This window comes from Harmonia axyridis, chromosome 2 (genome assembly GCF_914767665.1).
Source record: "Harmonia axyridis chromosome 2, icHarAxyr1.1, whole genome shotgun sequence".
In the NCBI taxonomy this organism is placed as follows: Eukaryota; Metazoa; Arthropoda; class Insecta; order Coleoptera; family Coccinellidae; genus Harmonia; species Harmonia axyridis.
In genome coordinates this window covers 50,017,438-50,032,617 of record NC_059502.1, presented here as the reverse complement: position 1 = coordinate 50,032,617, position 15,180 = coordinate 50,017,438, and the positions used below count along the sequence as shown (strand labels likewise).

Genomic DNA, 15,180 nt, shown 5'->3' with positions numbered 1-15,180 from the left:
TGCCAATTATTGTTGCATGTGACAAGAGTCTTGATCAAGTAATGCCTTCAATTCTGCATCTTCAAAAACCTTCTCTCTTTCACCGCCATTCTGGTATTCGACATCAACATCACTGTACTTGAAGCGTTGAAACCACTCTCCGCATATTCTTTCACTAATAGAGGCCTCACCATGAGTATTTGACAGCATTCGATGAGCCTCGGCCGCAGATTGCTACATATCACCGATTGCACATTTTTATACACACTTCTGTTAAATATGAATTTGCAATAAAGAGTTCTAATAATGATGATAATAATAATAATACTAATATTAAATAAGAAAATTTAAACCTCTGGCGAATGACGAGAATTTTGCTCGTAAGCTGACATGTTCAATCGAGAATATCTTTATAATTAAGACGCATATCAACTAATATTTCGATGTCGTTATGTTTACGAATACCTAAGCTTATTGTATGACATCTACGATCTATTTATTTCGACTACCACTTACCGCTACAGCCATCTATGGAAAAACGGCGGAAGCCAAGTTGTACACCTAATTTTTAAAATGTAAGAGAAGCTTAACTGTGCAGTGTTTTTTCTGCACATTAATAAATAGTGGAAATTAAAATTACTAGTATTTGCAATCAATTAAATGATGTTTTCTATAGAAAATATCAAATCAGGATGATGTATCGATTCAATTTCATTATTCGAGCAGGCATGTGGATTTCGGCGGGTCCATTAGGCTTGTGGCCAACTCGAAAAATATGTCAGGAGGTCCATCATTCATCTCGGATTCTCATCGGAAGAGCGAATTACACCGACAACAACGATAATTTGGAATATTCGCCTCTTGGAACTGATCTAAGTGATTGATTAACTTCGTTTCCGCGAAATCATAAAAATTCAGCTTATGCTGTAGAAATGATTTATGTTGGTGAACTTCGATAATTCAATTTGGGAAGCTATCGCTGATGGAGCAAAGCTTATGGGAGTATTTTCCTTAGAGATCTTTCCATTTTTCATTATAAATTTTCTGAGAGGATAGTCTCATTTCATTTTGCAACGTGGCATTCTAGAACCACAAAGTTTGTTATTCTGGTTACACGTAGGTACGAGGGTTGCTCATTACAACGGGTGTTTTTTTTTCGAGGTATATAACTTTAAGTTGGCGTTACTATTCGAGATGGCGACCGATTTAACAGCTGTCAAGTGATTTATTCTCAGTTTGGTTTGGCAATTCATCATGAATAGACTCACTCCTGAACAACGCTTACAAATAGTGCAATTTTATTTAAAAAATAATGGTTCTGTGCGGAATACGTATCGCGCACTACGTCCATTTTATTTTGTTTAGCGATGAAGCGCACTTCTGGTTGAATGGCTACGTCCACAAACAAAACTGCCGCATTTGGAGTGAAGCTAATCCTCAAGTATATGTCGAAACACCGTTACATCCAGAAAAACTGACTGTTTGGTGCGCTTTATGGGCTGGTAAAATCATTGGTCCGTACTTCTTCAATAACGATGATGGCCAGAACGTTACAGTCAATGGTGATCGGGGAAGAGCCATGATTACTAACTTTTTCATTCCTGAATTGAACAACCATGATGTCCAGGAGCTGTGGTTCCAACAAGATGGCGCAACATGTCACACAGCTCGTGCCACAATCGATTTATTGAAAGACACGTTTGGCGACCGCCTAATTTCACGTTTTGGACCTGTGAATTGGCCTCCAAGATCTTGTGATTTAACACCGCTAGACTACTTTCTGTGGGGCTATGTAAAGTCATTGGTCTATGCGAATAAGCCACAAACCCTTGACCATTTGGAAGACAACATTCGCCGTGTTATTGCCGATATACGGCCACAAATACTGGAAAAAGTCATCGAAAATTGGACGTCCAGATTGGACTACATCCGAGCCAGCCGTGGCGGTCATATGCCAGAAATCATATTTAAAATGTAATGCCCCAAGATTATCTTGCGGATAAATAAAATTCATGTCAATCGAATCATCCATCGTTGTTTTATTGCAATTTAAAGTTCTATAGCTCTAAAAAAACACCCTTTACAATCTGTGAATGAAAAAAGAAAATTCTCAAGCAAAAAACTTGGTCAAAAAACAGTTCAATTTTAGTTTTTAATTAACCACCTCATGGAATAAACATTTTACTAATGAAATCATTTATTTTTACAGGGTGTACTATTTTTTGACTGACAAACTGGTAACTTTCAAAACCAGTGTGGAGCATCTCAGCAGTCATTTGTTCTGAAGTATGGAAACATCTACCCGACTACAAAAGAATTAATATAAACAAGATCTCACATGAATGGCGTTATACTCATGAAATCCCAATTTGTATATTTCAAAATAAAATAAACGCATCCCGAGCAATACAGGATGTTAATTTTTATGCATTTCGTTGCCACCCTATAAAAACAAAAAAAAACAATATTATTGCTGCAATCGCCTACCCTGATTCATAAACATCAGGCATTGTATAAGACAGTCTTCATAAAAATCCTAAACTATTTTTTCATATATGTATAGACTGTGTCATGAAAAATTCAACACCAAGAAGACGTTGGAATTTTTGACCAAACTTGGAAAGAAATGCCCAACTAGTTAAAGAATGTGATTGATTGAAATTTAATTCTAAATAATCTAGTTCTATAAAAATTCGTTTTACTTGTTGCTTCCATCGAAATCAAATCACCTGGATATATTTCTTGAAAGAGTAAGTCGTTTTCAGTTTTGTTTTTTTTGGTTGCAATTATTTTGATTTTGTGTCCTTTTTTCATTTAAAGAAATTTGATAATCGTCTTGAGGGGGATTATCATCATGTGGCTTTCCGCGATTATCAGTTAAACATTAAGTTCTAGCATGCATTTCCCTCTCGATTTCCCTCGACATTTTCCTTCTGGCACTCCTGCGATGACCAAACTTTGGACGGTGTACGAAGTTGTACATTCACTTTATATTCTTTCTCTTTACGAATCATATGATTAAAGAGCTGCCCTGTGCGACGTTCGATTATTTTATTTACAAAATTATATTTTCACCTCTTCTGTAATGATTTTTTTTAGGTTTTTCTTAAGTATACTTCGAAAATATATCAGTGCTTTGTACTTTGTCTTTTCGAATAACGAAAAGTTGCCAACAATTTTTACTCATTCGCAAATTAAAAATATTGCATTCTACAATTTACATTATTCTTTGAAGAAATTATGTGAAAATCACATAAAAATCACTGGTTATAAAGGGAAAAATCTATATTTTCGTTTTGAACTGAGCAGTCACGTGTAGTATTTCCTCTTAACCGTAACTACTCCTCTGGAGTACGGTTTTATCAAGCATGGCCTAGAGAAGGTCAAAAACGTCGTAGACAAGAAGTGAACCAGAAAAGAAGGACGTCATGTAACCCTACCTACAGTTTACCGTCGAATAAGAGCTTTTGGCTTGAAGTTTCTACTCTTGTGCTTTTACGTGGGATAAAATTAAGAAAACAGAAAGTACTGATATTATTATCATACTGAGTATAACAATTTGATGATAGAAGTGTGGAAATGAACCTCTAAACTAAAGCAACGCACGCAATGGGTTAGAGGACAACGTATTCTTTGAAGAGTGCCAGTGCATACCATACCTCTTTTTTCAATAACGACACGGAAAATAAATTTAAGAAAAAAGATTGTTGCTGGCAAGTTAATTTGGAAGTTGAATTCAATGATAAATGATGAACAATCAAAAAATTCGAATTATAGAGGATATAAGCATAGTCACTATCTCGGTCACTATTTTGAAGAATGTAGGAATAAGAACGACACCAGGCAGAACATCAGATATTTCTATCCATTGCATTCCAGAAACCTGTCTGAAAGAAATATGATCTATATGGCAATAAGACTTTTTGAATCTCTACCAGAAAGAATTAGAGAACTTAGTAACTTAAGGCCATTCAAAAAGGAAGTATAAGCAGATTATAAGCTGTGAACCATATTCTTCAAAGGAGTTCTTTGATAATGTAGGATTGTAAAGTTTATTATTTTTTTTTTGACATGCCTTCCTTTTATTGTTTGTAATGAACAATGGAATGTTTCTGATAGTGAATAAATATTTCTATTTCTATTAAAGTTGATAGGAAGGTACTATCCTCGGTACTACCAGACTCAAAATATAAATTTGAAGCTGTTTCTCGAAACCTTTGAAACACAGCGTGTTAACATCTTGAGATTTCACACTGCTTCAATTCATATAATAGTAAAAGGATTATGATGTAGGTATACTGTGTATACACATATAGTTTTACCGCTAAATTCTATGATACCTGTAGGTGCTAGATCGTTGATTATTATTAATTTGCATTTGTAAATAAAGTTAAACTCAAATACAGCGAAATTATGCATAGAGATTTTCAAATTAGGATATTCAAATAAGAATAACCATCGAGGTAACCATGTTATTTACTTTTTAACCAATATTCCCACTCTTCTTAATTTATTTTAGTTAAAAGATATTTGCTTTTTTTTTTCATTCAGCTTGATGATTCCTCGAATAGCAAAACATTCATAGATCTTATTAGGGTGAAACAAATGATTGGCTTTAATACAATTTTAATGAAGTTTATTTATATTCTCTATATACAGGAAGGTTCAGAAAGAATGTACAATCTCTGAATTTTAGATTGTAGACATCAAAATACAATGATTTTGAAAAAAATGCCAGGTGCAATATACTCACATTGCTAGTTTCCGAGATATCAGGTATTTAAAGTTTAAAATATGGATTTCGAATTTTGCAATAATTTTTCATGTTTTTAAAATTGCTATTTGAAAATTAATAATTTTAAGTTTCCTGGCTTGAAGTTTGCCAATACTGGCTCTAATTTTCCATTGCTTATAAAGTACTATAGTTATATTCGATTGTATTCAGTGAACCGGAGCAACTATCAGTAAAATAATAACAAAATATCAAAAATGTAGCGGTGTTATTGACCAAATTGAAAAATCTTAAAGATTAAAATCAGGATTATTGGTGGTTAAGCAAGCTCACTCCTACAACCAATCCATCGATGATGAAACTGCCATTAAAATATTCACCAAATTGTAGAGAATAATGTGGTGGTGCCCTATCTTTCAAAAACCATATGTTTCATCTTAAGGCGAAGGTATATCCTCTAGTAATTGTCGCGAATTGCTCATTTTTATAGGGTAATTGTAAAACTATGAAAAATAGTTGCGAAAATCGAAATCCCTATTCTTACTTCAAACACCCGGTGTTTCGGAAACAAGCAAAGTTTGTATAAGGTAGGTATATGGCATGTTGGGCAAAATCGTCGTATGTTGAGCTCTAGAATTGCGATCAACCGAGGGATCAACTCTTCAAAATCATATATGTTTTTGAACCCTTAGTGACTAGATTATTCATGCGATCAACATGCGTCTTCAGCAAAATACAAACCTTCCAGTTCCACGATCTTTCCCGCTCTTTTCAAAGCTTTGACAGCCTCGTCGTGTGTCGATTCTCTCAGATCCTCTCCGTTCACCGCTAAAATAGCATCGCCGACGTAAAGTTGTTCAGTCTGATCGGCTGCCATACCCTTGAAAATCTTACTGATCAAGATTGGCATCTTGTTCTCCCTGCCGCCCTTGATCGAAATACCCAAACCGTTATTTTCCGACTTGATAACCCTCACTAATCTTTTCTGGTTCGCCACTGAGTCCGGAACGTCCGGCGTGTCACTTAGGCCACTCGGCGTTTCGATGTTATTGTTGAGGGTGCCGTTCAGCGTGGTCGTGTTCTCGCAGGACTCATCGAGCGTTATGCTGAGATAGTCCTCTTCCAACGTGACGAACACCCTGTACCACTGGTTCCTCACGAACGTCTCTAAAATCCCGGATCTGCCGTAAAACCCTGGAGACGGCAACACGTCCAACATACTGTCCCCACACACACTCATCTCGGAGAATTTACATCGCCCCCATCGATAACAGCGAGTTTAGAATCACAGAACACAAAACACGGGGTCTAACGCCTCGATCGTATACTCTCAAAGGTTAAGCGGAAACGTCAAACAATCAGCTGTGAGTTGTGTACAATAGGCGAACCGTGAAGATAGAGGTGGCTTCGACAGTTCTTCTGGTCTGTCACGTCGCTATTTGTTCAACGTTGTCGGGACTTTTCAACGACAGCCGCTTTCACTCAAGAGAGGCATCGATGCGACGACTTGCATGTTGCATCAAGCATGATAGTGGTTTTGTGCCGAAGACCGGGCGCCTCGATTTTATTCATGATTCGGCGCGACGAACTCCTGCGGTTGTTATGGCAACGCGCGTCCCTAGAGACTGCAATTGATTGTGTCGGTTTCGCGCCATCTGGTTGGATATGAAAGAAACGTTGTGGTGGCGATGAAGATGTCTGCTTAAGAAAAGAAGAAAACGTGGTTTTGTTTTTTATTGAGTGATTTCTGGAGTAGTTAAAAAAAACAATTTGTTACCGGAAACTTCACAGTTTACATTTCGGAATCACTTCCACGCGATCCCGCAGTTCCTTGGACCTGTTCGTCGCCTCTTAGTTATTTTCTATCTGGCCCTGCAGTACCTAAAAAAACAGCTTTTTGCATTATATGACATGTATATTCACTGGTTGTTAGATATTTATCTTCAAATTTTTGGGTACTATGGTCTGAAGATTCATTTCCTTGTGAGGTCATATTGTACTTGATTTTCACAGGATTTTAGGAAAGTGGGTTATACAAAACTAAATCCAACTAATGCCAACGTTTCGCGGATATATTTCCACTTCTTCAGGGCAACAAGAGAGAAATTTACGAAGATTAAATTATGTACAATTATTTTTTCAGTTAACATTAAATTATCAATTTCTTAAACTGCTGATCTAAATACATATTAAAATTCATAGATTCGATTTTTCCTTTTTTTTTTATTTTATATTTATCTTATTATATCAATTCCATAATAAGATAAATATAAAATTACAAAAAAAAAGGAAAAATCGAATCTATGAATTTTAATATGTATTTAGATCAGCAGTTTAAGGAATTGATAATTTAATGTTAACTGAAAAAATAATTGTACATTATTCAATCTTCCTAAATTTCTCTCTTGTTGCCCTGAAGAAGTGGAAATATATTCGCGAAACGTTGGCATTAGTTGGATTCAGTTTTGTATAACCCACTTTCCTAAAATCCTGTGAAAATCAAGAACAATTTTTGGGTACTCTTCCTGATGTTGAGATGATAATTGGAATAGTTCTCGTTGATATCATTTCCCTGTGGCGCTTTATCTGAAACTCGAGGTCCCTATATTTTGGGATTTTGTCGACCTCTTTTTGACTCATGTTGTTATTATTTGGTATTGCTACAGTTTAAACGTAGAATGGGACCACTCACAAGGGATATTATGCCGCATAGAGAAGGCGAGGGCAGTTTTCAATCGTCTCCGAAAAATACTATACAATATGCATCTTAATATACAATTGAGAACTCGAGTTTTAAGGTGCTATGTATTTTCCACTCTTCTTTATGGAGTGGAATCCTGATGGACACTAACAGAGGCAACATGCAAGAGATTGGAAGCCTTCGAGATGTGGTGCTACCGCAGAATGCTCAGGATTTCTTACATCTACCGTGTCACGAATGATATTGTCATGCAACGGATTCAAAAGGATCTGGAGATGTAGTGTATTACAATCAGGAAAGTGTCATTTCTGGGACATGTGTTGCGTAATGAAAAATACCAACTGATTCAGATGATTTTACAAGGCAAGATAGAAGGAATACGGTCTCCAGGGCGCCGATGAACATCATGGCTGAAGAATATAAGGCAAAGGACAGGAATGACGACGATTCAAGTATCCAGGGCGGCTGTCAATAAAGTTATGTGGACCAATGTGATTGCCAACATCCACAGAGGACACCAATAGAAGAAGATGATTGCTACATCGATGAGTATATATATAGCGTTCGTTTTCCAGGATGGTCTTCTGGTGTTGGATCAAATAAAAGTAATAGATAGTAAGCTCTTGAATAAAAAATAGGTGGATTGTATGAAATTGAAAATAGTTCAGCTAACACTGTAAAACGCACCATAACACAAACGTTTAGCTGTAGTTGCACTTACCCTCTGTACCAGATCTTTTCCACTTCGGAATCCCCTCTTATCTGGAACTACAACAACACCAATTGTCTTGTTAAATGAATAATAGTTTATAGCTTGAACATTTGAATAAAATAGTGATTAGAAAAACTCATTGATCAATTAATCATTAATAATTATAAGTTATATGCCTCACTTCTCATCATGAGCACTTCCAGAATTGTGGTGGTTAAGCGCCGAAAATATTAATAATAAAAAATAAAATGTTGCATTGACAGTTACATACATTTTTACCAACATGATGATGTAGATATCATTTCAACTGATGGAATAATGATGAATAATAATCATCATTTAAAATAATTATTATAGAAATTTGTAGAAATTGAAGTTTTGTCTAGTAGATGGAGACTTAATTATTGCTCTCAGGTTGAAAAATATTTTGGTCTCAGATTCCATAATATCTGTTCGTACAATCCGTTCCAGACCTTGGCTTCATTATCTGACGGTCCGTGTCCGTAAATATTTATAACAGCCTTAACTTCTGCAATTATTCTTATCACTAGCTTTCACGAGCAGCTCCGCTCGCATGCTGATCTGTGAAAAGATAACCGTTTTTCTTTTGGAGATTGTCTTCAGTATACCATCTCATTTCGTAAGACATTGCTCATTATCCTTGAATTATAATTATGAAAAACTGAGAGGTTTATTCATTCTACATAACAGATAATAGACACCTAAAAATAAATATTGACTGATATAAAAATAATGTTATTTTTTAAAAAAAGGTCTTCATGTAGTTTTAGGTGCAAAATGGAATATCATACCTCAATTTTTATGATTTTTTCTATTCATAATGATTATAATTTGTACATTGTGGGCAAATAAGCGAGGTAAGCGTCTATATCTCAGGATCCACTTATCGTAGAGACTTGCGGTAAAAAAATTTACCACTAAAATGAACACACTGGAAATAGTTTTGAAGTTCATACCTCTACCGCTAGGGGGCGTAATAGCTATCGTCGAGTAGAAAAATGCATTTTACTCGAAAATGTTTCATATAATGTTGACGAAAAAATATCATCACTGTAATCCTTGGAAAATTCTCTATCTTTCTGAATTGTCACTATCGACTTTACGACATCCAATAAGGGTAGGCGAAAGAGAGAAATCTGACTGATTGAAATGCCTGAAACTTCAGTTTGGCTTAACTATCAACTGAAACTATCGCTTTGCGACCTTCAGGTTTTTTCATGCAAATTTGATGGACTTCTGTTTCTGTTAAGAAAATCCTAGCATTACATTTGAAATTTCAAAGTAAAATGAACAAAACAATGAACTTCTGACTTAACACCCCCTATCGAAGGCAGCTAAAACAAACTTACCATGAGTATCAGGCCCGGTCTGGCCATGCCGGATATCGCCGAGGGCCCCCCTTCCCAAGGGGGCCCTCAGCCGAACAAAACTAAACTAACCAAATTCTTGAAAAATATGTTTTTTTGGCAAGTTAATTTCATTTCAACGTTTTAAAATGAACAACGAATAGACATCATGGGCAAGGTTCTTTAATACATTTTTGTCAAAATCTTTTATTTAAACAAGTTAATAAAAACAATTGCTTCGATAAAACGCAATATGATTTTGAAAGGCTTCCAAGATAGCATTATTCATAACTTTATGGTAGACGTTACCAAAGATATAGGAAGCAGTTATGGCCCAATTGGCTATTTTTGTACGATATGTCATTCGATGAGAAATTTATGAAAGGCTTCTAGAAATTATAGAAATTACTGTAATTGAAGACTCGAATGGACTTGCATTGTACAAGCGTACTACTACTAAGTACGGAATTCTTGAATCAAATATCGTTTCATGTTCATTCGACGGAGAAAATAACATTAAAGAGTGTTATAACGCTTTACAGGCTCACTTCAAAAAGGTAAATGGAAATATTTATTTATTTATTTATCTATCACGTCTTGAACCTAGTAGCTGATTCAGCAGTAAAGTTACTAGAGACAGAAAACTCGTTTTGATTGGTGCAAGAATCTGCAGTTTTTCTGAGTTCATCTTAAACAAGCGAATGTCAGTATGGGAGAAAGAAACAAAAAACAACATACAGCACACGACAAACTTTACAGACTGCAAAAAATAGGAGCCAGTGGAGTAAATAAGGCTCTTTCTTCGATAATTGATGAAAGTGTGTTGAAGGAAACTGCCAAAGATAAATAATTGACGACAGTGAACCGTATTCAAAAAAACATGATGGTCAGTTTGATTGTAAATCCAGACATATGGCCAGAAATTTGGCAAATCAATGATCAAAATTTGGAAACTCATTTATTTCATTAGTTTCACATTTGGTTCTTGTTATCACCAGGGGTGGATACAGGGGGGGGGGGGCATGGGGGCCATGGCCCCCTCCTCGCGAACCTTATTAATATAAAAATGTATCCTGAAAAATCGAAACATATGCGTGGGCACTCACAAGAGTGAAAGATTGGATATGATCTAGAATGGTTGAAGACAGGTTGAATGTATTGGCATTAATGCATATACATATAACCATTTGCAGCAGTCTTAATGTTGAAAATATTTTACAAAGATACGCTAGTCAAAAAAATAAGAGACTAGAATTTGTTATTAAATTTTTAATATTTGATCAAATGTTTTGATTTAATAGGTGTAGTAAAAAGAAATTCATTATTTTATAGATAGATGGCTTCCGATCGGGTTTCACCATAAGGCGTTACAAAGATGGGATTTCGCACTACAAAAACATTCTGACATTTTTGTGATGTTGACAGTTAAGTTTGAGCGCGCCACAAAGATGGACTCTTACAAAAAGGAAATACGCTATTTTTTATAGTTTTTCTTAGATAAAGACAAAAATACCAGCCAGGCGGCTGAAAATGTAAATAGTGATACTGATACCTGATACTGTAATAGCCAATCACGTGCAATTTTGGTTTCGTCGATTCCGTTCCGGTAATTTCAATGTCAAATATCCACCACGCACTGCAAGGCCAATCAGGGCCGCCGCCAGGACATTTTGCCGGGGCGCCAAATTGTAGGAGCGCAAAGTCAGTTAATAAAACAAGACTTTTTGCACCTTTAAGAATTACGTCGTTTTTTTGCTATAGATTTATAAAAACATCGTCATGCTTTTAAACAATGCAGGATGTTCTGATAAATTTGACAAGCTGATTTTGAGTTGAAAAATACTATTTCATATAAAATTGAAAAAATGCCCGAGAGGAAAAACAGAGGCTCTTCAAAGAAAATTCAGATAAATTAGCCAAAACAGGGCGGTGAAATTTTATTTCGCCGGGGTGCTAAAATGTCTGGCGGCGGCCCTGAGGCCAATTATCGAAAATATCGATAAAAGTATGGACATGTTGAGTCCTGTTTTGATTGCTCAAGAGCTTAAGTGTGCACAATAAACCGTTTGGAACACTATTTGCATAAGGCTGATCTCAAAAAGATGCTAGATGTACGGATACCACACGAGCTAACGCAAAAAACCGCATGGACCGAATTTCCACTGCGAATCACTGCAGAATCGCAACAATATCGCCCCATTTTTGAAACGCTTGGTACCTGGTGATGGAAAGTGGATCATTTATGACAACGGTCGTGGTCGAAACGCGGTGAGCCTTCGGAAACGGCCAGGAAGGTTTTGCTGTGTGTTTAGTGAGATTGGCAGGGAATTATCTACGAAAAACTGTTCCCCTAAGTCACAACTGTTAACTTGGAACTGTAGTTATCGAATGAAACAGCGCATATTTGACCCAAATCGGATCATTCTAACCATGGCGATTGAAGCCTTGTTCTTCATGCAAAAATAATGGTTTTCTTTTTACTACACCTTATACTTTCTTGCGCCTGAGTTTGCTTATGAAATGAATTCACATATATTTATGAAATATGTGAAATTTTTTTTGAACTTCTTTTTGTCCTACAAAAATTTTGGAAACTAAATATGATATGATTTACTAAAATCCATCATTCTATAGAAAAACACCCAGTAGGTACCAACAAAAATTTTTGCTATTTTGCTAACCTATATGAGCTGTGACTTTCTATGCCCCCCCCCCTCAAACATCGTCTGGATCCGCCCCTGGTTATGACTCCCAGTTCGAAATATTTGCAAAATAAAACATCGAACTACGCTGTTGCTTGGAATTAATTCCAATCACTGCTCAAATTAATTAATGAAAAAAGAAATGATAAACATTCTTTGTCAAGATGTCGGAAAGTGCAGACGGTGTTTATAACGAGCTGAATAAAATTCGCAAGAACGAATTAATTGATTTCATAATCAACGGTGAATTACCGGAATACATTACGAATGAAGCGTTGATATCTTTCGCTGAAAAATTTCGTGAAAAATCCTCGAAAAGTAATGAAGTTAATCCGGAAGTCAGTGATAACTACGTTCACACAAATTCCAGGGATAAAGAATTAGTTACCTCACTACAAGTGGAAAATAAATACAAGAGTGAACTTCTAATCCAGAAAGATCTTGTGATCGCAAATCAGGCAATTGCAATTCGATCTCTACAGGATCAAATAAGTTTATTGAAGAATAATCAATCAATGAGTAATACAAATTCTGTATCAACACATGGAACAAATAAACAAGGAGAACCCAATGTTCAACAAAAAAGCGGAGATTCCCATATTCGCAGCACACAGAAGAATGATATGAAAGATAAATCTAAAGGGAAACAAACTGTAAACGTTTCATAGCTGAAAAAGTAACTGAAAATAAAGATACAAATGGAAGTCAAACACTCCCTCAGGAAGTAAACAAGTTGAATTCTGTAAATCCGACTAATTATAAAACTACTGAACACGATCAAGAGAAAAAGGAGATGTCGGAATGGACCCAAGTACCCTACAAAAAGTTAAAACGAAAACCCAACCGTACTTTGGTAACTGGTGATTACGCAGGATCTACCAATGTTCAGGGAATAGAAAGATTGAGACCCTTCCATGTTACAAATCTACGACCGGATACGACTGCTGAAGATTTGGTGTCTTTTCTAAGGCAGAATTTTTCGGGAAATGTAATGTGTGAACCTTTGAAATCAAGATTTCCCGAGAGTTATTCCTCTTTTAAGGTCATGATTCCAGCAAGTGAGTACTCTAAAGCCGTCTCACCTTCCAATTGGCCTAAACATGCAAATGTCCGTCATTTTTTCCGGCAAAAAGTACCCAATCAGAACTCCAAGTGAATCCTAAAATTATCACGTCTTCAAACAGATTGAAAATATTTCAAATAAATATTCAATGTATTTCAAATAAGATCAATAATCTGGAAGTCCTCTTAATTGAAGAGAAACCGGACATAGTTAGCATTGCCGAACATTGGAGTGTGAAAGAAAATATAGAACTTATGAGGCTTTCTGATTATAAGCTAGTCTCATATTATTGTCGTACCTCGCATAAAAATGGAGGAACTGCCATTTACGTAAAGAACACACTACGGGCGACGAACATTGATGTTTCTCAGCTCTCAGAAGAACTAAATTGTGAGGTCTGTGCGGTGAAAATATCGGGTGAAGACTTGAAAGTGGGTGTAATTAGTGTCTACAGATCACCCGTGGGTGACTTCAACTTATTTCTTGATAAACTCACCAGCGTGGTGCAAAAGTGTACAGATCAAACCAACTCTCTATTTTTATGTGGAGATATGAATGTAGATTTCAACAGCATGGACTCAAGACCGAAATCTCGATTCAGTGACTTTCTACAATGCTTTAATTTGAATATCACATCATTCGAACCAACAAGAATATTTACTGATATTTCTGGTAAAACATCAATTTCCTTGCTAGATTATATTTTGACAGATGTAGATCTAAAATCATGTAAAACTAGAATTTTTGAAGCTCATCTTGCTGATCATAAGGTGGTTTCCCTTGATTATTACTACTCAATGAAAAGTATTAGTTCTTGCGATTCTGTGGATAAAATACGCTATGTTAGGCAGGTTACTCAAAAAAATTTAGAAGAACTTAATGTTCTAATTAAAAACACAAGCTTTGAAGATGTTTATGTCAATTCTGATATAGATTTCTGCTTTGACACATTTGTCAACATCATTAAAGAAGCATTTACCGAATGCTGTCCTCTCAAGAGGTTTTTCACTAAAAAGGATTCTAAGCCTTGGTTATCGCGAGAGATAAAACAGGCTAGCCTTCATTTAAAAGATATATATTGGCTGCATTCTAATATCAGATCAGTGGAATCCTTGAAAATGTATAGAACTGCTAAGGCAGATTACAATCAATTACTGGAAACCAGTAAAAAAAAATATTACGTCAACATGATGAATAATTCTTTTCAAAAAAATAAAACAACTTGGAACCTAGTGAATAAGGAAATCGGTAAAACGAATAAAAATCATAAAAGATTAAATCTGCTTCTGAATGGAAATTTATGTACAAACCCTGCTATTGTAGCGGATTCATTTGGTGAATATTTTTCGACAGTAACTTCTAAGATTCTGTCAGAATATTTTCGGAATAATTTATCGGTATCATGTACAGCTTCAAAAATGCTATGTTCAAATTTCTTTTTTTATCCTGTTACAAAATATGAAGTAGGTGATGTTATCAAAATGTTGAAAAACAAAAAAAGTACAGGCATTGATTGTATATCGTCAACAACTATGAAATTTATTAGTGACTCTATTTCTGAGCACTTCGCCTACCTGGTCAATCTCTCGGTTTCTACTGGCAGATTTCCGGCAATTTTGAAGAGGAGCATAGTTGTGCCTATTCATAAAAAGGGAGATCCTCTTGATATTGCAAATTATCGCCCTATATCCCTTCTGAGTTGTTTTTCAAAGGTATTCGAAAGATTAGTTTTAGACAGAATGCTTGCCTTTTTGAATAAGTTCAACGTAATTACAAGTTCACAACACGGCTTCAGGCCAGGTCATTCAACCGAGACTGCAGCTTATTCATTTGTGCAGACGGTTTACGAAAAGTTAGATGATGGGCATTATGTGGCTGGTATATTTTTTGATTTGTCAAAAGCGTTCGATTCATTGAGATTTGA

At 35.7% G+C, this 15,180-nt stretch overlaps 1 protein-coding gene across 1 annotated transcript in view; it reads right to left on the bottom strand.

The window, feature by feature from the left end:
• The window catches only part of LOC123671918 (beta-1-syntrophin), a 272,357-nt gene extending 266,089 nt beyond the window's left edge, over positions 1-6,268 (bottom strand). The window contains exon 1 of the mRNA XM_045605808.1: positions 5,453-6,268. Within this exon, the coding sequence (XP_045461764.1) occupies positions 5,453-5,951 (499 nt within the window). The 5' untranslated portion in view covers positions 5,952-6,268. The remainder of the gene's footprint in view (positions 1-5,452) is intronic.
• Positions 6,269-15,180: the final 8,912 nt, after the last annotated feature.